Here is a 27,099-nt window from a genome sequence, read left to right as displayed (position 1 = left end):
AAAGAAGAATGTATACTCATATATATATATATATATATATATATATATTTTTTTTTTTTTTTTTTTTAAGATGGAGTCTCACTCGGTTGGCCAGGCTGGAGTGCAGTGGTGCGATCTCAGCTCACTACAACCTCCACCTCCCAGGTTCAAGGGATTCACCTGCCTCAGCCTCCCGAGTAGCTGGGATTACAGTCCTGAGCCACTGTGCCCAGCTGTAGACTCCTGTATTCTTACCTAAGGAACTGCTCAGAAACCTTTACTAAAATTTGTCAAAGATTGACTTCTTTTCCTTTCCTTCCTTTTTTTTGCTCTTGGAACAAACATCACATTCATTTGTTCACCAGACATTGAGGGCCTTCTGTGTGTCATGTGCAAGGCTTTGGGAATAGAAAATGGAACAAGACAGGCTCCCTCTCTAGTCAGGGACCCACAGACCATTACCATCTTGTGTGCTGATAGAATTGTATAGGTACCACTGGGAAGGACATCAAGAGAGGCATCTAAACTAGCCTTGAAATTAAAATGACATTTCAGCTATAACTTGGTGCATAGTAGGTGCTCAAAAAATTGATCTCCATATGAATAAAACTAAAATGAAAGTAGGAGTTGGTGAGGCAAAATAGCATGGCAGGATACAGAAAAATATTTTTTGGTGAAGTTGGATCACACAGTTTACGATGGAGAATGGGGAGAGGTGATGTTGGAGAGATTGGCAAGGTTCAAGTCAGGAAGGGTCTTACAGGCCACGTGAAAGAGTTTTTCCTGGCTGAGTGCGGTGGTTCACGCCTGTAATCCCAGCACTTTGGGAGGCCAAGGTGGGCAGATCACTTGTGGTCAGGAGTTTGAGAACAGCCTGGCCAACATGGCAAAACCCCATCTCTACTAAAAATACAAAAATTAGCCAGATATGATGGTGCATGCCTGTACTCCCAGCTATTTGGGAGGCTGAGGCAGGAGGATTGCTTGAAACTGGAAGGTGGAGGTGGCAGTGAGCCAAGATTGTGCCACTGAAGTATCTGGTTTGAGTTAGAATTGGGAGGATATGGTGGGTGATGATATTCAAAGACACAGAAAACACAGAAATAAAGATTATCTTTGGTAGGAAGAAGTGGTGGTTGGATTTTTAGATATTGAGTTTGAGGTGTCAGAAAGCAGTTTACAGACTGGTTTGGGCTAGAGATACAAATTCGGGTATTGCCAGCATAGATACTGTAGTTGAAGTCTTGAGAATATACTTAGTGAATATGTATTATTTATTGAGTACCTGATATCAAGAGTACTGTATCAGACACTGGAGAGACAATGGTGAAGAGAACAGAGTGAGGCCCAGAAGAGAAATCTTCAGAAACTGCAATATATAAAGATCAGGCCAAAAAAGGCAGCCCATAAAGAATCTAATTTAAAATTTACAGAAAGGAGGAGGAAAACAAAAGCACGAGTTGTTACTAAAATCAAAAGAGGAGAATATTTCTACAAAGGGGAAGTAAACAATGCTTAATACTTCCGATAAGTGAACTAAGGTAAGACTTGGAAAGTACCTGTTACCTTTAGCAATGAGAAGACATTGTTTTCAATGGCAAGAACACTCTTAGTGGAAAGATGGGGAAAGCTTGATTAGGGTGATTTGAAGAGCGAACAGAAGATGAGGAAGTGGAGATAGAGCAGACACCCCTTTCACTAAGATGTATTGTAAAAAGGAGACACGACAATATCTGGAGAGGAACAGAAGACCCCATAAATAAGTGTCCCTGCAACTTTCTTTACTCTTGTAAGATGGGGAGAAGGTGCAATAGACTATTTGTGCCTTCCCACCAAATTAGGTCAGGAGGGTTCCACTTACACTTCCAGAATGTCTGTTGTTGAAGCCACCCCCATCTATGGAACTTGGTTATAGCAGCCTGAACAGACTATAAGACAGGGGGAGTTATAGAAGCCTGGTGGGGAGGAATCATTAGGGAGAGGGCTATCCAAGATATGGGAAATATGGGATAATCAAGAGAGGGCCTCTGGGAGGCAGGATGGGATGAGATTAGAGCACAGGACGGAGAACTGGCCTCTCCATTGCAGATATGTAAATGCTATTACTTCAGTAGGCAGGTGGCTGTGCTGACTTCTATTTACTCTGTGAGGTAGGAGGCAAGATACTGTGCCAGGAGTGCGTGGATGGAGGTGTGAGGAGAATGGAGGTTTAGATCAGCTTCTGGTGAGAGAATCAAGACTCCTGGGCAGGAAACAAGGAAGAATTTGCTGAGCAGCACAGAGCATCAGCTCAGGTGATCATGAGCGCTTCTGTGTGAGATGAGAAAATGAATGCCTCCCTCTTGGGTGTTCAGCTTCAGGATTAATAAAAGCTGCCCGATTAAGCAGGGAAGATGGCATGGGTGTGTGACAGAGTAACAACCAAGGTTATGGTTACCAGCTGGACGAAGGGAGAAAGCACTGTGGAACTTTACTTCCCAGGGAAGCTGCTGATGAGGGTAGGAAGAGGAAATTCACCACTTAGCTGCCATGCTTTTTTCTTTATTATTGCATGACATCAATAAAGAATAGCTTCTAATGAGCACTCAGAATGCCTAGGCAGGTCCTGGCACTGAGTATTTTAACAGACTGTGGGTTCGCCTCCTTGGAAGCTGCCTCATTATTCAATACTTATTATGATCATTTCCAACTGTGAAGACTGACACGGAAAGAAATAAGACTCTTGTGAAATCTTGCTAACAATGAATTTAAGTTATTCAATGGATATTTCTTCAGATTAAAGAGCTACTTGCAATGACAATTTTCTCTTCCTTTTAAGGGGTTTGCAGTGGTGCTGGTTGCATTTCCTTAGTAGGGACTCATCTTTTGTAGAAGATATTGACTATGTCAAAGGTTTTCAATCTGGGGCACATACCACAAGAGGTGTGCAAGATAATCTATTGGGGTGTAAGCAGAAAATCTTTATTTTATTCCTGTACCCCAATATTATTTGTGTTCATTTTGCCTGAAAACTTAGTGGTCAAGCTTACTCTTACTTAATATATGAGTCTACACTGGTGCTCACACATGGACAGTTGTGGATTCTGATATGGCCTGGGGGGAGGGTGGGGATTCTGCAACCTGAAAAGCTGCCATAGGCCCTCACTGTGTTTTCCCTTCCAGCATCTGGGACATGTGGCCATTGACATATACCTGGGCCATGTAGTTTTACAGACATTATCTGGCTCCAGTTAGGTTAGCATAAACAAAATGCACAAATATCTTAGATTTCTGCCAAGAACCTGTAGATTGATGTTCCACTAACAATTTAATCACAAAGAATCCACAGCAAAATGTCCGAGCTGACGCTGCCACCTCTCCTGGTTGTGAGTGCGTTACTACCCACATGAAAGGGCAAACAGTGAAATGAGATCTGACAAAAATTTTGATGAACAAATAAAAAATTATCGAGAAGGCTGGCCAGGGGTGGTGGCTCATGCCTATAATCCCAGCACTTTGAGAGGCTGAGGCAGGCAGATCACTTGAGGTCAGGAGCTCGAGACCAGCCTGGCCAACAGGGTGACACCTTGTCTAAACTAAAAATGCAAAAAAAAAAAAAAAAAAAAGAAAAAGAAAAAACAATTAGCCAAGCCTGGTGGTGTGCACCTATAGTCCCAGCTACTCCAGAGGTTGGGGTGGGACAATCTCTTGAAGCCTGGAGTCAGAGGATGCAGTGAGCCAAGACTGCACCACTGCCCTCCAGCCTGGGCCACAGAGTGAGACTCTGTCTCAAGAAAAAAAAAAAAAAATTATCAAGAAGACTATTAGAAATATGCATTTAAATTTACTATGGTTAAGGCTGAACCTTGCTCCAAGTATATATTTTTCCTGAAAACATTACTTAATGATTATCTAAAGACATCATGGTTGCTAATCATTTCAAATATTATTTCATCTTTCTCTCATCCTGGAAACATTTCTACTTTTATGCTTCATAATGTTCATAACATATTAACATAATACATAAAGTACTATATGTAACAAACAACATATATAAAGTATTTTTTTAACTTATTTGGGGTATTAGCTGAGAGGTTTTCTTAAGATAATATTAATAGAGTTTCCTTTCAAAAAATTTGGGCATCATTGGTCTCATTTGTCATCTGTCAATAATATTTTTAAAGAATACATGTGGTCCAGGCAAAGTAGCATGCTTCTGTAGTCCCAGCTACTTGAGAGGCTGAGGTGGGAGAATCCCTTGAGCCTAAGACTTTGATGCCAGCCTGGGCAGCACAGTGAGATCCCTTCTATTTAAGAAAATTAAAATAAAGTTTAAAATGTGTGTGTGTGTTGTGTGTGTGTGTGTGTGCGCGCGTGCGCACAAGGAATGATTTGGAATCCCCTTTTATGCTCTGTCAAGCTACATCTCTGCAGGGATCCCACAGAGAAAGAAGAATCAACCCATTCTCTTGTGTTTGTAGCTAAGGGCAGCAAGCCCATCCGTCTCTATGGCACATGCGCTCAGCCAGCCATGACAGCTTACCTTCCGCCTCTCCTTCTCAGTCGTAGATTGCTTGGAGCTTTCTACAAGCTGGAAAAGTGCTTCATGTTTCTTGGTACTAACCATTAATTTCTTCTTGGCCTACAGTGAGAAACATACAAACAACAAAAAAAAGGAGCAGAGGCTGATGCCAAGAGAAAACTCTTCTCTTTTGGAACAAAGCACATTCATGTGCTAGCTTTAACGATTATGTATCCTAGAATCCTCCAAAAGCTGAAACAAAAATGCGTACTCATTCCCATCCTCACTTCAAAATGTACCTAAAACATCAGAGCAGCTAACACTTTGTCCTGAGAACTCCTACATATTTTTTCATTATATTGGGTACCCTCAAGAGGGTTTTGAATTTTGCTAAATCATCGAAGGCCTGCAAACTTCCAAAATAATGTTCTAGTGAACATAATCGCTTTACCACAGAAGAAATCACAACAAACACGGAAGACTGCCTGCATCATTCTTTACATCAACCTAGGCTACAATTGAGATTGTTTTAAGATGTTATCTTAAAACATGTGGCAAGGGTCGCAATTTGCTTCCTGATGGCCAAGCCTGAGAGCTGGGCATTTGCCTGGCATCTTGTGAAACGCCCTGCACTTGCTGGAGTTGGAGAAGTAGAAAGAAGGGGGGAAGGAAGGAGCACTCAGAGTCTCCCTACCCTGTTCATGCTGACCCCTTGGAGCAGGTTAGGATTTAGGGGATAATTTCCTAGTCTACCTAGTTGAATTTAGCTGAAGATGATGCTCCAGAGATAAATTATGCAAACAAAATTTGGTTTAAGTTGGATTTAGCCTGTTCAGGAAGTAGGCTGATTGAAAGATTTTGGCTTTTTGCCTCGAGGTTGCAAGGACTGTCAAACCAGATAGTAAAGGGGAGGTCTCTCTTCTTTGGCTTTTTAGCTTGGGAATCAGAGGCAACGCCTTCTGCCTCCCTCTAAATGTGAGAAACCTCAGCAAAGGAAAATTAAAGAAATAAGCTCATGGCCCTCTTTCTCCACCTCCTGTCAGCCACATGCCTGCTGGGAAATAAGATTGTGAGGCATGAATATTTGGTCCTTTAAGGCTTTTCATTAGAGTCTCCTAAATAGACTGTACTTCATTACTGACATGCTGAATCCCTTGAATTGTAACTTCAAGGGAGAAATTTATTATAGCCCAAGAATTTTATGTTCTCTAATTTCTCTGTCACTCTTCATAAAAAAAAAAAAATGAAATCTTTTATTTAGAAAAATGACTTGATAGAAACTGGGAAATGATAAAAGATGTTTTTTCTTGGGAGCCATTGCAGCCTCTCAGCATTATTTCTGGCTTTTGATTCATTGTACTGAATTCCTGTGAAAGCTGAATATTTAAAGAAAATGGATTTTTAAAAACAAATCCTTTTAAAGGCCAGGTGTAGTGGCTCATGCCTGTAATCGCTACACTTTGGGAAGCCAAGGTGGGCAGATCCCTTGTGCCCAGGAGTTTGGGATCTGCCTTGGCAACATAGCAAGACCCTGTCTCTATTTCTTTAAAAAAATAAAAAACAATTCCTTTTAAAGAAAACTCATAAAATCCATGGCAAAACTAAAAACAAATGACTGGACACTGTTGCTGGGACTTATTATAAAAGTGATTCTCATGAGCATCCTTTTACCATTGTAACTACTGTGGACATAGAAATTCACTTACATCAAACACTTTTTATTAATGTCCTTGGTCTTATGGAGTCAGTCCTCAGTTTTGGCAGAAGCTTTGGAAGTAACACCAAGTTTGCCTGTTTCTGAGGGCGTTTATCTCTAGTTATTTGGCATCAGTGGCTGTTTACTTGTAAAGGTTCTCTGTGGGCACTAACGCTTTGGAGATGAAAAAGGATTTCAACACTTACAGAGCAAGTCTTCTCAGAGGGGTTCATTGAGTCTTGTTAGCAGATTTACAGCTAGTCCTTTCTACCTGAAATGAATTCCTCCTATACTACATTGTTCTAGAATAATCTTCTGTGCATATGGATCCCATCTGTTATTTTCTCTGCTTCAGAACTCATACTGATATGCTCTAGCTTCCCACATCAGATTGTAATTCCTCTCCTTAGAATGTACTCCCTATTTCCTGCACATATGTCATCTAGCCAACTAAATTTTAAATTACTTGAAAAAAAGTTATGTCTTAGAATAGTGCTGTGCACAAAAAGCAGACCCCACATACTCATGCAATTGATATATGCATCCCCTTTTACATATCACTACCCACCCCTCACTGGGCCACTCTTACTAGTGATGTACATATCACTAACACCTTTCTACAAATGAAAAAAAACAAAACCCAGGTAGTGTTTATCATTTGCTGTAAGTTACAAATTATACAGAATGGCAGTCAGCATAATGTAATGATTAAGAGCAGTGACCCTGGAACCCAACTTATGACAACCATTGATTCAACCATTAACCAGCTCTGTAACCTTGGGAAAATTACTTCAACTCTCTCTATCTCCATTGCCCAATCTGTAATGGGGCAATGCACAATGACATATGACATTGGGTTATTGTGATGATTAAATACATAAATGTAGAGCACTTAGCACATAATAAGTTCTAAATAATCATATTTAGAGCCATGCACTTCCATTGGTTTGGTGAAAAATATATCTATGTAACAACTCAGGTAAGGAAACATTTTTCTCTTCAGTTAGCACTTAGAAGTACTAATGCTAGAACGTCATCACATTTGTATGAAAGCAAAACACTTCAATTCTAAAAACTGAGTTTACACAAATGATATCTGTGGATACTTGCCTTAATTTGCTGATTCCAGTTGCTAATGACAAGATTTGCTGTCTTTTCAACTTCATTGTCAAGCTATTGAAGAAGGAAAAAGGAAACAAAGCTTTGCTTTCTTCTTCTTTAGTCACTGCAATAGACTAAATGTTTGTGCCCCTAAAATTTATAGATTGAAACCTATTCCCTCAAAGTGATGGTGTTTGGAGGTGGAGTCTTTGAGAGATGATTAGGTCATGAAGGTGGAGCCCCCATGAATGAGATTGGTGCCCTTATAAAAGAGACTCCAAGAGCTGCCTAGCCACTTCTGCCATCTGAGGTTACAGTGAGTAAATAGCCACTGATGAACCAGGAAGTGGGCCCTCATCAGACAGCTAATGTGCGGGTGCCTTGATCTTGGACTTCCCAGCCTCCAGAACTGTAAGAAACAAATTCCTATTATTTATAAACTATCCAGTTTATGGTATTTTGTTAGAGCAGCCTGAACTAAGACAGTCACAGTACTAGCTTATCAATCACTATTACAATTCATGGGAATTTCAAGATCCTACAATGGACATATTAGACAAATTATCTTATCCCTGTGTCGAGTAACAGGACTTAGTAAAATAATTATTTCTAATCTATAAGAATGTAAAAAGCATGCAAACATGTGCAGTCATGTGCAAGAGGCCCTTGCATGAGCTGATATTGTTGCTAGTCCCATCACATCATCTTCCATGTCAATCCATGCAGCAAAAACCTCAACACCGTGAAAACTGGTAACAGTCCTAACAGTGCCAATTTTACTATGTGTCTCCATTGCCCCTGAAGTGAATATTGCTTTAATTTCAAAGATATTGAACTCTTAATCATAATTAACTTTTTCCCTTGCTTTTAAATAGCCAAAGAGGCAGTAATAATAATGATGAAAATGATCCTGACAACTTCCCAGGAGGATCTGATGGAAGTTACAGAAGAACATTTTTCCCCGGAACACAGACCCAGCAATCAGCCATTATTCAACCACTCTGAGATCTAGCGAATGCTACACTTTTATTTTTTTCCAGTTGGTTCAATTTAGAGTATATGGTTCATTGTAACAGACACAATGAAAATATTTTATGTACTATGCCACTTTTGATTTCATGTATGTGGCTGGAATGTGGAACAAGTTCACTTTAGAAAATCAAATCTAATCTTTTGTGAGAGTAGAGTGGGATGGTGGAGTGCAGTGGAGAGGGGCAATGCAGAAAAGAAGAAAAACAGGACCAGTAGTTTGGGGGTGGTCATGACATCCATTAACTAAAGCACTGTGATCAATTATCACAGGACTATGCCTCATTTATGGTAAATATTAAAGAAATGCTAATGACTTATATTATGCAGTGTGAAAAATATTTTGTAATCAATGAAATATAGACTAGTAATTGGTTTTTATTAAGTTGGCTTGCTAAGGCAGGTTATATTGCTTGCTAGTAATTCCCATCAAGTTCTGTCCATCACCTGAAACTGAATAGAGCATCCTTTCTGGTAAAATATACCTATGTACATACAAATATCAATTCCACTTCCTGACTCAGCTTAATGAGTTTGAATAAAATTTTTAAAAATCATTTCTCTTCCATCAGAACTTTCATACCTCTCCTCATCCTTCTGACTTGCCCCTGAGGATGTGCTTTATCTGACTGTATTTCCTTGAAACTCCCCCTTAACCACCACCCCTTCCCTTCACAGGGACCACCTACCACAGCTTACAAACATCTTACCTGCACCTGGTCCTGAAACAAACAGTGACCATAACCCTACCCCTATGACAGCCAAGCAGTGTTTATTAAACACCCAATTATGTTGCCTAGAAGTAGAGTATAAAGTGCTTAACTACTGAATAATACACAAAGAAAAAGAAAAAGGAACACAAATGTAACTGTTCTAGGCCAAGGGCAGTGGCTGACGCCTGTAATGCCAGCACTTTGGGAGGTCGAGATGGGCAGATCACCTGAGGTCTGGAGTTGTAGACTAGCCTGACCAACATGGTGATACCTGGTCTCTACTAAAAATACAAAAATTAGCCAGGCATGATGGCAGACGCCTGTAATGTCAGCTACTCGGGAGGTTGAGGCAGGCAAATCGCTTGAACCCGGGAGGTGGAAGTTGCAGTGAGCCAAGATGATGCCATTGCACTCCAGCCTGGGCAACAAGAGCAAAACTCCGTCAAAAAAAGAAAGGAAAAGAAAGAACGGGAGAGAGAGAAAAAAAGAAAGAGAAGGAAGGAAGGAAGGAAGGACGGACGGAAAGGAGGGAGGGAGGGAGGGAGGGAAAGAAAGAAAGAAAAACTGTTCTAGAAGGAAAGGCACAGAGAAAGAGTAGAGGATCTGCTATCAGAGGACCAGGTGCCCCTGAAAGGATGTTGAATTATTTTTCTGTAATTTTTAGGATATTTGAGGATTGTACCCATTATTACCTTTACATAATACCAAGCTAATAAGCTAGAAAACATCTTTGTAAAAATTGTGCTTATCATTCTCTTATTTACAAACAGAATGATAAAATTGTTTTTAAAATGCAAAAAAAGTATAAAAATGAAATAAAAACCTCCAATTTCACCATCTGAAGATCACTCATTAACATTTTGAGAAGCTTCTGCCAGTTTTCTCTATACATATATAATATATACATATTCATTTTATGAAGTTGAGATTGTATAAATTAGACTTTTTTGTTCTGCTTTATTTAACAGTATACTGTGAAAAACAATCCCCATGTGATTAAATTCTTCTACAATAAGATTTTGAATGGTTGCAAATTATTCTATTGCTTGAATTTATCACAATTTATTTTGAATGATTCAGTAGTTTCCAGTTTTTCACTATTATAAGCAATGCTCTAACAAACATCCTTGTACATAAATCTTGGATTTGTGTTTTTTATTATTCATTTATTTTAAAATAAATACAAGTATTTATTTTATTTTTAGGATAAATTCCTGAAACCTGGTACCACGTTCAGATCACCTTTTCCTTTCTGGGCTAAACACAGGAATCTTGCTTTAAACAGGAAAAGTAAAGAAAGGTTTGGACTCACTGATTTTCTCTTCTTCTCTTGTACATTTAGGACTTGATAAGTTGGTTTTATTGCTTCCAATTCAATTGCTTTGCCAAGTTTTCTGGAGATAAAACATAAAAGACACAGAAGCATAATATCAGGGTTTATATCTACTTTCCAAATTACTTTCTGGGGAAACAAAGTAGTGTGTTCTGGCACATCAATTCAGTGCAAGCTGGAAGTGGAATATTTGTAGCACACCCACTTTAAATATTTATGACTCCCTTTAGAGTTGGAGAAAGGCCAGGGTGGGAGAACTCACTGATGCAGGTCCGCTGTGGATTTCATTCCCTCTGAGGCCCAGGCCCAGGCACTGCTGATACAGCTAAAGGCAAAAACAGTGGGGAACAAAGGTGAGTGTCATTTTCCTAGGAAATAGGATGTGCTGGCTAGAAATACAGCATCACATCTGATTCACCACATTCAACAATTGCATTCACTTCCCTAACCTTATTTCAATTTCTCTGTGAGATTAAATTCTGCCAATACATTTATTTGCGCTATACTCATTATATATACTGCTTTTTTTTCCAGTCATTTTTCATTTAGATTTTCATTTCCTATTTCATATCTGTATAAAATAGTGGAAATGGCCAGGCGTGGTGGCACTGCCTCAGTCTCCTAAAGTGCCTGTAAATCCCAGCACTTTAGGAGGCTGAGGTGGGAGGATCACTTGAGGCCACAGGTTCGAAACTAGCCTGCGCAACACACACAGCGAGAACTTTTCTCTACAAAAAAATTTTGAAAATTAGCCAGGTGTGGTGATGCATGCCCATAGTCCTAGCTACTATGGAGGCCAAGGTAGGAGGATTGCTTGAGCCCAGGAAGCTACAGTGAGCTATGATCATGCCACTGTACTGCAGCCTGGGCAACAGAGCAAGACCCTATCCCCTGAGCCCCTCTCCCCACCAAAAAGAAAAAAATAAGAAATAAAAATAAAATAAAATAGGGGAAATAAAATAGCCAACGGTGAGAACAGGTTGGTCATAGGATACACATAGGTATGAAAAAACTGAGACTCAGAAAAGTTAAGTGATAAAGGGCTTGAGAGCCCTGCTCACGTCCTGCTGCTGTCCTTGGGGTTGGAGTCCGGCTCCTGTTCCCTGCTGGGTTTGAAGACAATAGCTCAGATAGTTTATGGTCCTATAAGCAGTATCTCACTTTAACACAAAGGATAATGCTACCCAGTCCCTCATGGCATAGTGGGAGGATTAGGAAGTGTGATGTCATTTTTCTCCCACAGTGGCCCCATCTTGTCTGCCTTCAAGTCAGGATAGTAAGTCCAGTCACATCAAGAAACCCCAAGTACAGAGGCCTGTGTAGATTCTGATGAAGAGGAAGGGGGTGGATCTGCATCCTTGCCTTAATCAGAATGGTGCAGAGGTTTTGCCTCAAAATGCCTTAGTTTGCATTCTGCAGTCTAAGAATAAGAGAACTAGACCAAAAGATGCCAGATTTTCTACGCATCCAAAGCCAGATACAAGCTTAGGCACAAGAGCATACCTGCTATGTACTTACAATTATAGGAGATTCCAGAAAACACTAAATGAATCTATATTGACAGAAAGCAGATCAGTGGTTGTTTGGGATTGGGTGAGAAGGAGCGCAAACAGGCATGATAAATCTTTTGGTGTGATGAAAATGTCCACATTTTGATTTTAGTGGTGGCTACACAGGGTATTTACATATGTCAAAACTGATCAGATCATATGCTTAAAACGGGTGCTTATTATTGCATGTAAATTAAAACTCAATATAGCTGATTTTTAAAAAATGAAGTCAGGCACATTTTAGGGTAGAGTATCTGACATTTGCCCCTTGGAGGAGCTGGGTATCAGGACAGGACCAAGCATGTGGCCTCAGAAGGGCCTGTGTCTGAATGGAGATGCTCCCCCTTTGTTTTCTGCATGACCTTGGAAGAATCTCTGGCCCTCACTTAACTGATCTTTTAAAGTAGAAGTAACTTGGTCAACACCTGGAAAAGACGGGGTAAAAATTGAAAGAGAAGGAAGGAAGGAAGGAAGGGAGGGAGGGAAGGAGAGAGGGAGGGGAAAGAAAGGAAAGAAAGAAAGAGAATTAGAAGTAATGAAGTAATAAAATATCTGTAGTACCTAACATAGATTTGAGTATGGATAAAAATTCACTAATGTTCACTGTTAAATACTGTACTAATCCCAGTTGGCCTAACATTCTGGACCTGCCAACTCTTTGGTAGTATTCTGCTGGATGCCACAGCTGCAGCACAATACACACACCCCTACACCCCTATACCTCTCATTCCTCAGGAGGCAATTCGAATCAAAAACATAATGGACATTCACAGAGCTTTCGTTCCCTGCCAGGTACTCTGCTAAGCATACTTCTTCTATTACCGCATTTAATTCTCACAGCAGCCATAAGAGATAGGCTTTACTTTTATTTTAAAGAGATCTTGAGAGATAAGATAAATTGTCCTAGGTCATTCACCCGGTAAGTGGTAGAGTTAGAATTTAAACCTGGGCAGTCTATCTATACTCAACCACTGTGCTATACTGGTTTACTGTAGTCTACTAAAAGACTGTCCTAAAAATAAAAATAAAGCTAGAGCACCTTCAAAGCCACCATTTGTTATTATGGCTGATGCCTAAAGAAGAATAGAAATATGAGCTCCAGAAGGCTTCTTTTTTTCCTTTCCCCTCTTTATCTCTTTCATCATCAAAAGAGACCTCTACAATGGCACTGCCAGTTCAAGGGCACGTCTGCATGTATTAATCAAGAATCTTTGTAGCAAATTACCACAAATGAACTATTTTGGGTATACCACTATCTTTCTTCTCTCTCCCAATAAAGGAAACTACTTCATTCTTAGTGCTGCAATATATTGAAAAGAATGTGAACCAACACCTTTCAGCACATAATGTGCTAAGCTCGTCACACACATGATCTCATTTAATATGCCTACGCACACACAATAGAGCAAATATTATTACTCTCTCCAACAGAGGAAGAAATGAGGCCAGGTTACTTGTCAAAGGTCATAGAATAGAGAAAACATAGGATTCATACTTCCTGACTCCAAGACAATCTGACTTTACAACACCACTTCCCAAGTTAAATGTCATTACCAAGGCCTATTATGAATGTGGCCTTAGGAGTCATAAACACTGAGGAAGAAGCCAGCTATGCAACTCATGATCTGGGTGACTGGGGGAAGTATCTTGAACTTTCCAAGTCTCAAGTCCTTATCTGTAAACAGGGATAACAAGACCTCTCAAGGGTTCTGATGAGGATTAAATGGGGGTATCAGTAAAGCATTAACACAGTGCATGCACACAGTAAGTGCCCAAGAACTGGAAGCCATGCTTGATGTGATGTACTTGCCATGTTTAGAAGAGGAAGCTGGAGTGGAACATATGTCACTTTTTACTACTTTTAAGAATGATTTTGCTGGGTGTGGTGGCTCACACATGTAATCCCAGCACTTTGGAAAGCCAAAGCAGGAGGATTACTTGAGCCCAGGAGTTCAAGACCAACCTGGGCAACATAGTAAGCCCTTGTCTCAACAAAAAACAAATTTAGCAGGGCATGGTCCCAGCTACTCTATATGGGAGGCTGGGTGGGAGGATCGCTTGAGCCTGGGGGATTAAGGGTGCAGTAAACTGTGATTGTGTCACTGTATTCTAACCCAGGTAACAGAGCAAGACCCTGTCTCGAAAGAAAACAAAACAAATGAAAAAAAGGGATGATTTTGCCTTACCTCTGCCACAATACTTACCTTTTTCTCGTGTTCTGTAATGCTTTGCTCAGCTTGCTTGCCAGTTTCTGAAGTCCTTTGGCATAGCTAATTTCCAGGTTTGCCCTGTTAGAAAAAGACTAGTTAAATGGGATGTGCTGGGCTGGGCGCAATGGCTCACACCTATAATCCCAGCACTTTGGGAGGCCAAGGCAGGCAGATCACTTGAGGCCAGGACTTCAAGACCAGCCTGGCCAACATGGTGAAACTCCATCTCTACTAAAAATACAAAAATTAGCCAGGTGTGGTGGTGGAAGCCTGTAATCCCAGCTACTTGGGAGGCTGAGGTGCAAGAATCGCTTGAACATGAGAGGCGGATGTTGCAGTGAGCTGAGATTATGCCACTGCACTGCAGCCTGGGCGACAAAGCAAGACTCCATCTCAAACAAAAAAAAAAAAATAGGATGCACTGGCTAGAAATCAAGCAAACACACACACAGATGCACACATGCACACATGTATGCACGAAGGAGGGGTCAGGCTGAAAATGTAATGCCTACATAAAGAGATGATTTGTTTACTACAAGGATCCTCTTGTCCTTAAGCATAATCCTGAAGGGTATCCAACAGGCTCCTAAAAAGACAGAGGTTTGTTTTTGTTTTTGTTTTTGTTTTCAGATGGAGTTTCCCTCTTGTTGCCCAGGCTGGAGTGCAGTGGCACAATCTTGCCTCATTGCAACGTCCACCTCCCAGGTTCAAGCGATTCTCTTGCCTCAGCCTCTCAAGTAGCTGGGATTATAGGCACGCACCACCATGCCCAGCTAATTTTGTATTTTTAGTAGAAATGGGGTTTCAGCATGCTGGTCAGGCTGGTCTCAAACTCCTGACCTCAGGTGATCCACCCGTCTAGGCCTCCCAAAGTGCTGGGATTACAGGCATGAGCCACTGTGCCGGGCCCAAAGGAAGAGTTTTTAACTAAGCTCCTTTGACATCACACTAATGGGTTGAATTGTGTCTCCCAAGAAGAAGGTGAAGTCCTACTCCCCAGTGCCTGTGAATGTGACCTCATATGGGAATAGGGTCTTTGCAGATGATGATCAAGTTAAGATGAGGTCACTAGGATGGGCCCAAACCCTATATGGATGTGTTCTTATATAAAGGGAAAATGTGGACATAAACAGACACGTACACAGAGAAAACGCCATGTGAACATGAAGGCATAGATCTGAGTGGTGCATCTACAAGCCAAGGAATGCCAAAGATTACCAGCAAATCATCAGAAGCCAGGACAGAGGCACGGTACAAATTCTCCCTCACAGCCCTCAGAACGCACCTCTGACTGCTAGCCCCCAGAACTGTGAGCCAATACACTTCTGTTGTTTAAGCCACTAAGTCTGTGGTACGTTGTTATGATGGCCCTAAAAACTAATGCAATTGGCCAGGCGTGGTGGCTCACGCCTGTAATCCTAGCACTTTGGGAGGCCGAGGCGGGCAGATCACAAGGTCAGGAGATCGAGATCATCCTGGGTAACACATTGAAACCCCATCTCTACTAAAAATACAAAAAATTAGCCGGGCATGGTGGCGGGCGCCTATAGTCTCAGCTATTCAGGAGGCTGAGGCAGGAGAATTGCTTGAACCCAGGAGGCGGAGGTTGCAGTGAGCCGAGATCGTGCCACTGCACTCTAGCCTAGGTGACAGAGCGAGACTCCACCTTAAACAAAAATAAAAACAAAACAAACACAACTAGTAAGGAACAGAAAACTGTCCTACTGATCTCAGGACATTAGCACTAATCAGATTAGCTCTAGATTATAATCGTTGGCAATAAAATAAATTTTGATTGGATTAACCGAGCAGTAACTTTCTAATGGGAATCTGCAGTGATAGCCAACACCAGATTTAGAAAATGAATTTCTATTACTTTCTATGCAGGACAAGGCTCAGTAGGAAGTCCGGGCATGCCCTCCAAAAGCAAACCCCTTGGTTCTTTTGGATAGATTGAATCACTCTCATCTTAAACCTATTTTACCATGTCCTATTTATAGGACCATCTATAGCTAAAATGAGAGCATCTTCATATCACTTTTGACTACAGAGAATAAAAATGTAAGGAATTAAGTTCAATTTATATTATGTTTTCCCTTTTAATATGGACCCTAAGAGTTTTCACTGCATTTTTCAGTCTGTTAATCTATTTTTATTGTATTTTTAGAATTATTTATGATGTTATTTCATTTGGGAAACAATCCCAGAGCTCTCTAACAACTAGTCTAATACCTGCATGTTTTCACACAAATTAACTCCATGTCACAGACTGAGGAAAGAAAGACAGCCCTCTTCTATAAAATGAAATCCAGAGATGATGGGCTATTGACCTATTGCTAAATTACTATTCTTTTTTTTTTTTTTTTCTGTTAGTACAGCTGTGCTTTAAGTTGATTTTATCACTTTTTGTAAGAAAGTCATTGTAGGATGTATGTTAAGGCCTAGCTGCAGAAAACAACCATTTGGTGTCAGAATTTGCCCAGACATAAGGAAAGGCTGAGGCCAGTATTTTGAGACAATGAAGCCAGTCAATAAATATCTCATTGCACTTAAAAATAGATTTCTCTGCTCTAGGAATATGTCCCAGTTGATGGAAAGAGAGAGAAAAAGAGAGTGCTGGTTAACAGCCAGCTGGGAGAGACCATCACCCTTGATGAACTCAGATGCTCTGGAACCCCAGGAAATCTCTATCATTCAGTAGGAGTGGCTTCAGGTACTGTTAAAAAGAAGTTATATGACCTACTTAAAGGGGGTTTTATGAAAAATAAAATGTGTTAAGAGCCCAAGTCTACTAGGGGCTCAATGTCTGGAACGATTGCTGCTGACCTGTAAAGCTCTGCATCACGTGACTCTGGCAGCCTCTCTGATTTCCCTTCCTGCCAGTCACAACTTGGCTGATTCTACTCCTACTCAGTGGCCAACTGCCATCCTGCCTCAGGGCCTTTGCACTTGCTGTGGGCTCTGCCGAGTGCTTCTGCTACATAGCCACATGGTATTCTCCTTTGTGTCATCCCCAACAGGAGATGCTCGAACATCACCACCGCAGAGGTTTGCCCCATCTAAAAAAGGATCCTCGCCACTCTCCCCTTACAGTTTTATTTGTGTCTTATTGTATCTTGTATCACATTATAATTTTTTAGTTTACTCTGGTGAACACCCCTAGGATGTGAACAGTTCCATAAGGATCAAGAATGGCTTTGTTCGTTGCTGTATCCCTAGGCCTAGAAGAGTGCTTGGCACATTACAGGCACTCAGCATGTATGTCACAAATGAATGAATGAATAAGTGAATGGACTTCCCACCAGGTCTTGGTTGGAATTCTTACTGGTCTCTGCCATAGACTTGTTCTTACCTCACCACTTTTGAGAACTGTAAATTAACAAACTGTTTAGATGCAGTCTCTGTAGTTTGAGCTGTGCTCAGCCCTGATGTTAGAGCACACAGCTGTCTAGCACTTGAAATAGCTAGACACATAAACCCTTTCTGAGTCCAGGAAAGCTAACCAGAGGGCTGTTTAGGTCTTTTCTTTCCAGCATTGCATTCTTTCTTGGAAGCAGCACAAAGAGCATTAAATAGGATAATGCTTTTTATAATGTTCAGCTCAGTGCAAGGCACAAAAATCATTCTTACTAAATATTAATTCTTCTAATGTGATCATTGTGTATTCAGAAGGAATACACAGAGGTGGGGATGGTGTGGGAGGAAGAATCCCCAGATTTCTTGTCCTTTGGCTCTAGAACAATCCTGCATGGTTTCTAACAGGAAAGGTAATGCTGTCAGTCACAGCCTCTTCCTCAGAATTCCATTCTACTTTCAGAATGTTCTTACAGGCTATGCAAAGGTGTTTCTGAGGCTAAGCAGACCTAAAAAGGACACCAGAAAGAAGTGTTGCTTTCCTTTATGTTGTTAAGTTTATTCCACTTGGGGAAAAAAAAAGTTGGGCTTTGGTGGTATGAAAAAGGGGTGCTTGTTCACTTTGAGGTGATTTGGGCCTTTTTTTTTTTTTTTTTTTTTTAGTTTGGCCAGCTTTTCTCCTGTGCCCCGGTGTTTCTGCCGGCTTTCTCTTGAGCATAATAGGAAACCAGCCTAAAGAGGTTCAACTACCACACAGCATTTCTTGTGTTGGGAGTCTTCTCTTTACAGACAAGTACCTTAGAAATCTTCAGCAGGGCAGATCTGTGGGTTTATAGAATGGTATATAGGTTAAAAGTTCCTGTATATTGCACATAAAGAGAGTGTCCAAACAGTGGTCTCCTGACAAAGGTGTTGCATCACCTTTGTGACATGCTGATGCTTGACCTGTGTTCTCCCTAGGCAAGAAACAGGAACCTCCAACACTTACTGGGCACTTACAATGTGCTAGGCATCATTCTAAGTGCTTTAGGTATATTTCCTCATTTAATCCCTGATAACCCGTGAGGCAGGTATACTCTGTCTACCCATTTCATGGAAGGGAACACCAAGGCACAGAGAGTTGGGTCAGTCACTAGCCTGAGGGCACACAGGAAGGAAGTGATGGTGACAGACTTAGATTCCAGCCCTGGGCAATCTGGCTGGGGAACCTGCCTGCTTAACCACACCTCTTTCCTACCTCTGAAGTTTTGGGGAAGAGATTGCAGATGGAGAATTGTGGGAGAAGTGGAACAAAAGTGCTTTCAAAAATTGATACCGCCTCTCACTTCACCTTTAATTGCAGTGTTCTGAATCAGCACAGCTCCTGGAGGCTGTGTAGCTGGAGTCCCAATTCACAGCAGCCTCGGTGCAGACATAATGAGCTTCCGGGCCTATTCCAAAGGCATCTGTGCAGTTGCAAGGCATTTGGGGAATAGGAAGTGGGGATGTTGAGGGTCTGGCAAAGTGGGAAGGATGGGGGCTCTGACAGCAAATGTCACCGAGCTAACACTTTGGGCTGGAGTGAGTTGGACACTGCCTCTCTGAACAGCACGAGTGTACCCTCTCTCTCTGCCTGTAACTTACTGATGACCCCAAAGGGTTTAGAACTAGCATTCAAATCAACCAAGCAAAGCAGGCTGCAATCATCTACTCTTGCATTTTAAATCCTAATGACCAGTTTGGGAACCTGAGCAAATTACTCTGCAAGACAGAAGGAAATGAAATGCGGTGGGGAGGATGGGTGTGGGACAGTGTCACTGTGCACTCTTTCTGCATAGATATAACGAAACCTCTCCCAGGCCTTTAGCCCTGAATGGCTTTTATCTCAACAGATGTTAACGGTTAAATTCTTCCCCTGAGAGAATCGCTCTTTTATACGAAGCCATGTTCCAAGTGGCAAGCGTGAAGAAAGCTGTTATTTTTGTAAGTCAGAATGTTTGTAAATGGAAACAAACACTTCCACGGCTCTTCCATGCTTCCGGTCTAATGAGGCAATCTATGTATCCTTTCAGGATGCCTGCTAAATAGAAATAAAATGACCTAGGTGTTTTCCCAAGGCAGAGGCAGCAAGGCATACCCCACTGAGAATGATTTCTTCTCATCTCTCAAAAGGAGGTGCTTTATCTCGGTTCAAGCTGAAAAAGTACCACATGCAAAGGGAGTAGAGAGAGCAGAGCTAATCTCACACTGAGAGGTGAAATTTTCATTCCCTCATTAAAATAGTCAGAAACAAGCTTGTAAAGACATTGTGCTTAATTCTCTAGCCCTTTCCCATTTTTTCTTTCCATTCTACTGCCACCATAGCTAATACAAGTTAAAATGCCTTCTCCAAGCAATTGTCTTGGCCTGTTGCATTGGTGATGCATATATATTTTGATAGGCAACCCAATCTCAGAATAGTCCAGTGGTTTTAAAGATTCTGGACCCTGCCCTGTAAATATATACACCTGCTATATACCCACAAAAATTAAAAATTAAAAAATTTTTTAATACCCTAAAAAAGATTCTGGACCAAGAAAATGACATGCCCTGACTTTTAATCCATTTATATTCTAATTTTCTCTCAGCATGCAAGGCTGGTCAATATTATTTCATTAGTAATAATGAAGGCCAGTTGATAAGTCAAAGAGCAATGTTTGACTGTTTGACTTAGAATTTAAAATAAATTATCTTTTTGAAAGAAAAGAGAGATGGAAAATATCTGGTTACAGATTCAGTATTTTAGATAAAGTACAAATTAAACTGTAAGAATATGTGACCATGTAATCAATTTTAGACTATCCCGCTTTTGTAAAATTAAGATAATGAAAAGTAGTTTAAAAAACAAACTGTAGTTGCCCCCCTGTGTCTATGAGGAATTAATTAAAATGGAGTTAAGGCCAGGAGCAGTGACTTGAGCCTGTAATCCCATCTACTCCAGAGGACGAGGAGGGAGAATCATTGAGACCAAGGGTTTGAGACCAACCTAGGCAACATATCAAGATCCCATTTCTACAAAATTGTTTAAAATTAGCCCAGAGTGGAGGCACACACTTGCAGTCCTAGCTACTTGAGAAGCTGAGGCGAGAGGAGTTCCTGAGCACAGGAGTTTGAGGCTGCAGTGAGCTGTAATTGCACCACTGCACTCCAGCCTGAGCAGCAGAATGAGAACCCCATCTCTAAAAAACATAAAACAGGGCTAAGCCCTTCTCATGCTTGAAAGAAGCAGGTGACAGAGTCCTCCCTTCATTATAAATTGAGAAGGAATTTTAGTAACCTCAAATTCTTCTGTCGGGATATCACACATCTTTTAAGTTCCTTCTTTGGACCAGCACCAGCTTCCGGTTTGTGGGTGGATGTGCTGATATTTTCCATCCAAACTTCATTGGTATGTCTTTTGAAAGACCATCACAAACTCCTCTTACAAACAAGTTGTAAAGTTCATTACCGGCAGCTTGAAACACATTTTCATATGGACGCTCTGTCGTTGGAGTGGCTGGCTCACTTGCTAGCCCAGTGCAGCATTACTAATTGTCTTAATTCTGCTTCCTGAGAACAGTATAAAAAATGCTGAAACAGGAGGATAAGACCTGAATGATGCCTTTCTTGAGTGTCTAGTCTGTGAGTCTCACTGAGACCCGGCTCACTCTGGCCCAGGGTAAACGTGAGCGATGGCAGCTGTAGAACTTCAGAGCCTAAAGTGTGCGTTCATTCCCAAGCTTAGTGCATTAGTGTGTGGGGTAAGGGCAGACAGGGTGTATTGTGGTGAGGGAATTCAGATAAAGTGGATGAGAAAGGCAGTTTTCAAAACTTTTTAGCAGGGAAACAAAATTTTATACAGAATCCCACCGTATCTTATAAATACCAGTCAAGTTGATCTGATTAAAAGGGAGAGAGAGTGAGGAGGAAGCAGAGCCCTGCCCATGTAACCTCCTCCTCACCCCCTGAGGTAGCCCCTGCGGGCTCCCCACAAACCCCTTGAGCTATAAGGTTTGAAAGCCACTGGGCTTCATGACTGCTGCTGTCCCTTTCCATAGAGGACCCTAAGACTCTGCAAAGGGGGCCGAACCAGGACCCCCTGAGCATGGTGGGTCCCCCACAGCAGTGCCCAAAACTGCCTATCCACTTGGGGATACCCTGGCACTGAGCCTGGGATGAGCTGGGTAGGAATCCAAATGTATCATATTTTCCATATCCCCATCTGTAAATCAGAAATGGAGAGAAGTATGTATGCTGTGGGTTGTGAGATAATTAAAGAGATCAAGTTAAGACACATTTAACACAGTGGCTGGTCTATGGGTTGTGCTGAATAAATGGTCTCTCCTGTGATTTTATTATTTTTTCTAGCTTTTGTTCAAAATAGTATGCTACATATTATGCCAGTAAGTGTCTTTGACATACCCACTTATGACTCCTCAGAAATAGCCTAACTTGATCTTCTTTAACGTTGTGAGTGCCTGGAAGGCACAGAGTCACTCATACATTAGTGTCTCCATTTACTCAGTAAGCATCTATTGAATGCCTACTCTGCGCGAGGCCCATGCTAGTCACGTGGGACACAAAGACCCTCAAGGAGTTCAGCCTCTAGGGAAGGAGACAGACAAGTGAACAGAGAATAACAGTGCAGGCTGTAAGAGCTACGACAGAGGCAAGCACTAATTCTGCACATAGAACTGAGGAGCATTTTTTGGAGACTAGAGACTGGAGTTAAGGAAGGCCTGCCATGGTAGGATGACTGGATCTTAAAGAATGTGTTGAATGCAGCCAGGCAATGAAGGTGATGAAACATCTACCAGGCAGGCGATACAGCCTGTGCAAATGCAGGGACCCACGTGTGGTGGCAGTGGTGGTGATGGCAGGAGTGTGAGTGGGATACAAGTGGGGTGGGATTGCAAATGGCTCAGTAAGGAGAGAGGCAGGGATCATGCGGAGATGGAGAGAGACAAAGTAAACAGGAAGGCAGAGTTCAGATCTCAAAGGCCCTTTTATAAAATGATGAGGGCTAAATTTTATCCTAAAGGTCATGGGAGTCTTTGAAGGATCTTAAACAGGGTCATGGCGACAGAGTGAAAGGTGCGTTAAAGATAGGCACAGGGCCTCAGCTAGCCCACAGATTCAGGTAACTTTGCTTGGATTGGAAACGGGCGTCCTCTAAAGGGGCACAGCTCTGTCAGAGTAAAAGGCTTAAGGGGTAAGAGTGGATTGGATTTCTGCCTCCATTCATCCCACTCAGCCGTGTGCCTTTGTGCGGCATACAAACTCCACGGCTATAAGGCAGCATTCCTAGACAGAATAGTTTGAGAGAGTTTTGCCAGAACAGTGGAAGAGGCCATAAAATAAAAAGAAAGCTATGGATATCAAAGGGGTTTCAAAGAGAGAAATACGGTCTTAGTCATGAGTTGAGATGGACAGAATCATGGATATGGATGGTCCCAGGCATTGAGCTTGATTGACTGGGCAGTGGTTCCCAGAAGGAGGACCAGCTTTGGAGAAGAGCAGATAAACCCTGTTTTGGACATATTGACTTTGTGGTTCCATGGGACTTCTAGGTGGAAATGTCCAATATACTGTGAAATATATGGTTTGAAGTACGGTTTAGACATGTTCCTAGTACTGCACATTTGTAAATCATCAATATGCAAGAGAGCTAAAACTGTGGGAGTTAAGGTCACCCAGGATAACGGTAGAGTGGAAGATGATTTTTCAAATATTTAATTTCAATTTGTTATTGCTTTGTTGACAGTGTCTGCAATGAATCATGGATTGAACAAGTGGCCAACTATACCTCCTTTTTTAAATCTTTTCTTTTTAAAGTTCAGAGCAGCAGATCTTGGCATTTGAAAACCTGATCTTAAACTCCCGTACAGAGGAACAATTGATTTTCCAGTCAAAGCCTGTTTAAACATTAGCTGTGAAGATGCAGGAAGCCAAACATTCACAAAGTGTTTCTGAGAATGTACCTTTGTCTCTTTAAATCTGATCTGTAATTGTATTAAAGTGAACCTGATAACTTTGGCATTAGACATTGTAGGAGCTGCTATGTTTCTCTGGCTAAATCTGTTCGCTACTGCGAAAAAAGAAGCTGAAGTAGCTAATTGGATAAAAGAAGCTAAGCATGACCATGAATTGCAGAATATCCAGGCAAAAGGGTGTTTTAGTAACAACTGCATTTTCTATCACCACTCAATCAGAATAAGTGCAAGAGAGCAGCTGAGTTTGGAAAGGAAACATTCTCTGGCCTGGCAGCTTGACTGTGGTGCTGCCTCTGGTATCCAAGTGCTAACGCAGAGGTCTGTCAAGCAGAACCACATTCCAGGAGCTCTGAAGTAAGGGGTCTGGAAACGCACACCTCCAAGGACAGTAAAGGCCTTGTTCTAATAATGTAGGTATAATAATTTTTAAAAACTCTTAACTATCTTTCATTTATTTAAAAAAATTTCTTAGGAAAATAGAGATGGGTTGTGCTATGTTGACCAGGCTCAAACTCCTGGCCTCAAGCAATCCTCCCATCTCGGCCTCCCAAAGTGCTAGGATTGCAGGCATGAGCCACTGCACCCAGCCCATTTATTTATTTATTCAGTCTGCAAGTATTTACTGAATGCATTTTAGGTGGCAGGTACCCCTCATTCAAAACCCCATGTCCTCCTTCACTGTATTTTGCATCCTGCTGGTCACGGATTTGCCTTCATCGTTGTCTGTCATAACCCTCAATGGAAATGCCTACTGAATATATTCCAAGACTACCATTTTACTTTCTTATTGGGTTTCCCATTACTTGTCTGTAACCGTAAGTAACAAGATAGCTTCTTTTGAAGAGTAATGGCTTTCCAGGTATTTTTCTAATACAAGGGAAGCTTACCATTTTTTCACATGTAATAAGCCCACCTTTAAGAGGAAAATAAGGCCAAGGCTCATTTCTAGATAGCTGGTGGGAATCAGCCTTCTATCCAATGTATATCTAGAGGAGGAATTTCTGACTTCACAGAATGGGGAGAGTCGAGGCAAATGTAATCCCAGCCATGCTGTGACCATCCATCCTTGTTGATATGGTTTAATAAATAACCAACATAATTGTTGACTCAGTTCAAACACACTAGGAAGAGGGAGTGACCTCAGAATCACGTTACTGTGTGGGAGAGAAATGATCCAGCCCTGAGAAGTGGCCTATGTCTTTGCCTGCTAATACACAGGTATGCTGTCTAAAAGTATATAATGTGCCACATATTCATAGATTAATAGAATATTTGTGTCCATTAGAAAACAGTTATTCCCAAATGCCATCTCTTTTAGTGTGGACAAGCATCCTTCAGGTTAACTACATGATCTAAAAGCTGAGCAAGGGGAGGAAACTTGAAAGCTCAAGATAAGGAGACACTGCAAATGTACATTTACCAGGAATCAATACAAAACAACTTTAAAAATGGCTTCTTGCTAAGGGGAAATAATTTAATTGTACAAGTTTAGCTTTAGAAAATGTTCAGAAAAGCATTTATTACATAAATGACCTAATATGTAGCATAATATTTTTTGATCTCGGTAAAACATTAGATCTGTTCTTTGTACTCATACTATACAGTCTTTATCCAGGAATGTGCTTGTAATTTTGCTAACCAGTAGACTCTTGAGATGTTCAAATTCTAAATTCTTCTCTATAAGGAGGTAAAGCTATGAGTGGAGATATCTTCAGCTACCCAAGTGTTTCTTCCCCACTGGACATATTTGTCACTCTAGAATAAGTGATTGGAGGGTTTCACACATTAATAGGTTCAGGGCAGATGGCAGCCCTAGGAAGAGACTTCAAGAAAACAAAAATAAGAAATGAAGGCTCTGACTGTATGAAGAAAGTAGATGTCGGTGGCAAGGTGGGGATGTGGAGTGATCTAGAAAAAGGAAAAACAGTGAGACAGACTTCAAGCAGTGACCCCCCACCCCAGAGTTTTTCAGTTCACTATTGAGTCTGTTTACCAGCAGGCATCATCTATTGCCTGTCTTCTATCTTCACAGCTCTCTACCAGGCACTAATTTTGAACTCTCAGATACCAAATAATTAATGCCTAGATGACTACAACCCAGGTTATATGCCTGGCTGATACATGCATAGATTCTTCCTGGTCTGCAGGCAGAAGGTGGCTTTCTAATCTAGGTAATGAGTTGAATTTGTAGGATTCATACAAATAACTGGTCTTATTTAAAATAATTTCCTTTGGGACTGATAACAATATTTTCTTATAAAAGAAATGCCCTCTCAGATGGCCCCTCCTGCTTTCTCTGTCATAGAACCAGAGCAATTTGGCTGTTAGGGACAAACAGAGAGCCAAATCATGAATGAACTCCCATTCACAATAGCTTCAAAGAAAATAAAATACCTAGGAATCCAACTTACAAGGGATGTAAAGGACTTCTTCAAGGAGAACTACAAACCACTGCTCAGTGAAATAAAAGAGGACACAAACAGATGGAAGAACATACCATGCTCATGTATAGGAAGAATCAATATTGTGAAAATGGCCATACTGCCCAAGGTAATTTATAGATTCAATGCCATCCCCATTAAGCTACCAGTGACTTTCTTCACAGAATTGGAAAAAACTGCTTTAAAGTTCATATGGAACCAAAAAAGAGCCCACCTTGCCAAGACAATCCTATGCCAAAAGAACAAAGCTGGAGGCATCATGCTACCTGACTTCAAACTATACTACAAGGCTACAGTAACCAAAACAGCATGGTACTGGTACCAAAAAAACAGAGATATAGACCAATGGAACAGAACAGAGCCCTCAGAAATAATACCACACATCTACAGCCATCTGATCTTTGACAAACCTGACAAAAACAAGAAATGGGGAAAGGATTCCCTAGTTAATAAATGGTGCTGGGATAATTGGCTAGCCATAAGTAGAAAGCTGAAACTGGATCCTTTCCTTACTCCTTATACGAAAATTAATTCAAGATGGATTAGAGACTTAAATGTTAGACCTAAAACCATAAAAACCCTAGAAGAAAACCTAGGTAATACCATTCAGGACATAGGCATGGGCAAGGACTTCATGTCTAAAACACCAAAAGCAATGGCAACAAAAGCCAAAATTGACAAATGGGATCTAATTAAACTAAAGAGCTTCTGCACAGCAAAAGAAACTACCATCAGAGTGAACAGGCAACCTACAGAATGGGAGAAATTTTTTGCAATCTACTCATCTGACAAAGGGCTAATATCCAGAACCTATAAAGAACTCAATCAAATTTACAAGAAAAAAACAAACAACCCCATCAAAAAGTGGGCAAAGGATATGAACAGACACTTCTCAAAAGAAGACGTTCATACGGCCAACAGACACATGAAAAAATGCTCATCTCCTGACCTCGTGATCCGCCCGTCTCGGCCTCCCAAAGTGGCTAACACGGTGAAACCCCGTCTCTATTAAGAAATACAAAAAACTAGCTGGGCGAGGTGGTGGGCGCCTGTAGTCCCAGCTACTCGGGAGGCTGAGGCAGGAGAATGGTGTGAACCCGGGAGGCGGAGCTTGCAGTGAGCTGAGATCCGGCCACTGCACTCCAGCCTGGGCGACAGAGCGAGACTCCGTCTCAAAAAAAAAAAAAAAAAGAAAGAAAAAA

General features: G+C 41.2%; 1 protein-coding gene across 3 annotated transcripts in view; it reads right to left on the bottom strand.

Annotated features, from left to right (window-relative positions):
• NOSTRIN (nitric oxide synthase trafficking) overlaps nucleotides 1-27,099 on the bottom strand; it is a 62,480-nt gene that overhangs the window by 24,237 nt on the left and 11,144 nt on the right. For 2 of the 3 annotated variants that reach the window (XM_025404410.1, XM_025404412.1), the window contains 5 exons: nucleotides 14,107-14,190; nucleotides 10,615-10,677; nucleotides 10,332-10,413; nucleotides 7,287-7,349; nucleotides 4,502-4,600 (listed from right to left, as the gene is read on the bottom strand). In XM_025404410.1, coding sequence (XP_025260195.1) covers nucleotides 4,502-4,600; nucleotides 7,287-7,349; nucleotides 10,332-10,413; nucleotides 10,615-10,677; nucleotides 14,107-14,190 — 391 coding nt within the window. The remainder of the gene's footprint in view (nucleotides 1-4,501; nucleotides 4,601-7,286; nucleotides 7,350-10,331; nucleotides 10,414-10,614; nucleotides 10,678-14,106; nucleotides 14,191-27,099) is intronic. The other variant, XM_025404411.1, reaches the window with a different exon arrangement.

Source organism: Theropithecus gelada, chromosome 12, assembly GCF_003255815.1.
Source record: "Theropithecus gelada isolate Dixy chromosome 12, Tgel_1.0, whole genome shotgun sequence".
Taxonomy (NCBI): domain Eukaryota; kingdom Metazoa; phylum Chordata; class Mammalia; order Primates; family Cercopithecidae; genus Theropithecus; species Theropithecus gelada.
This window is presented reverse-complemented; position numbering and strand designations above follow the sequence as displayed.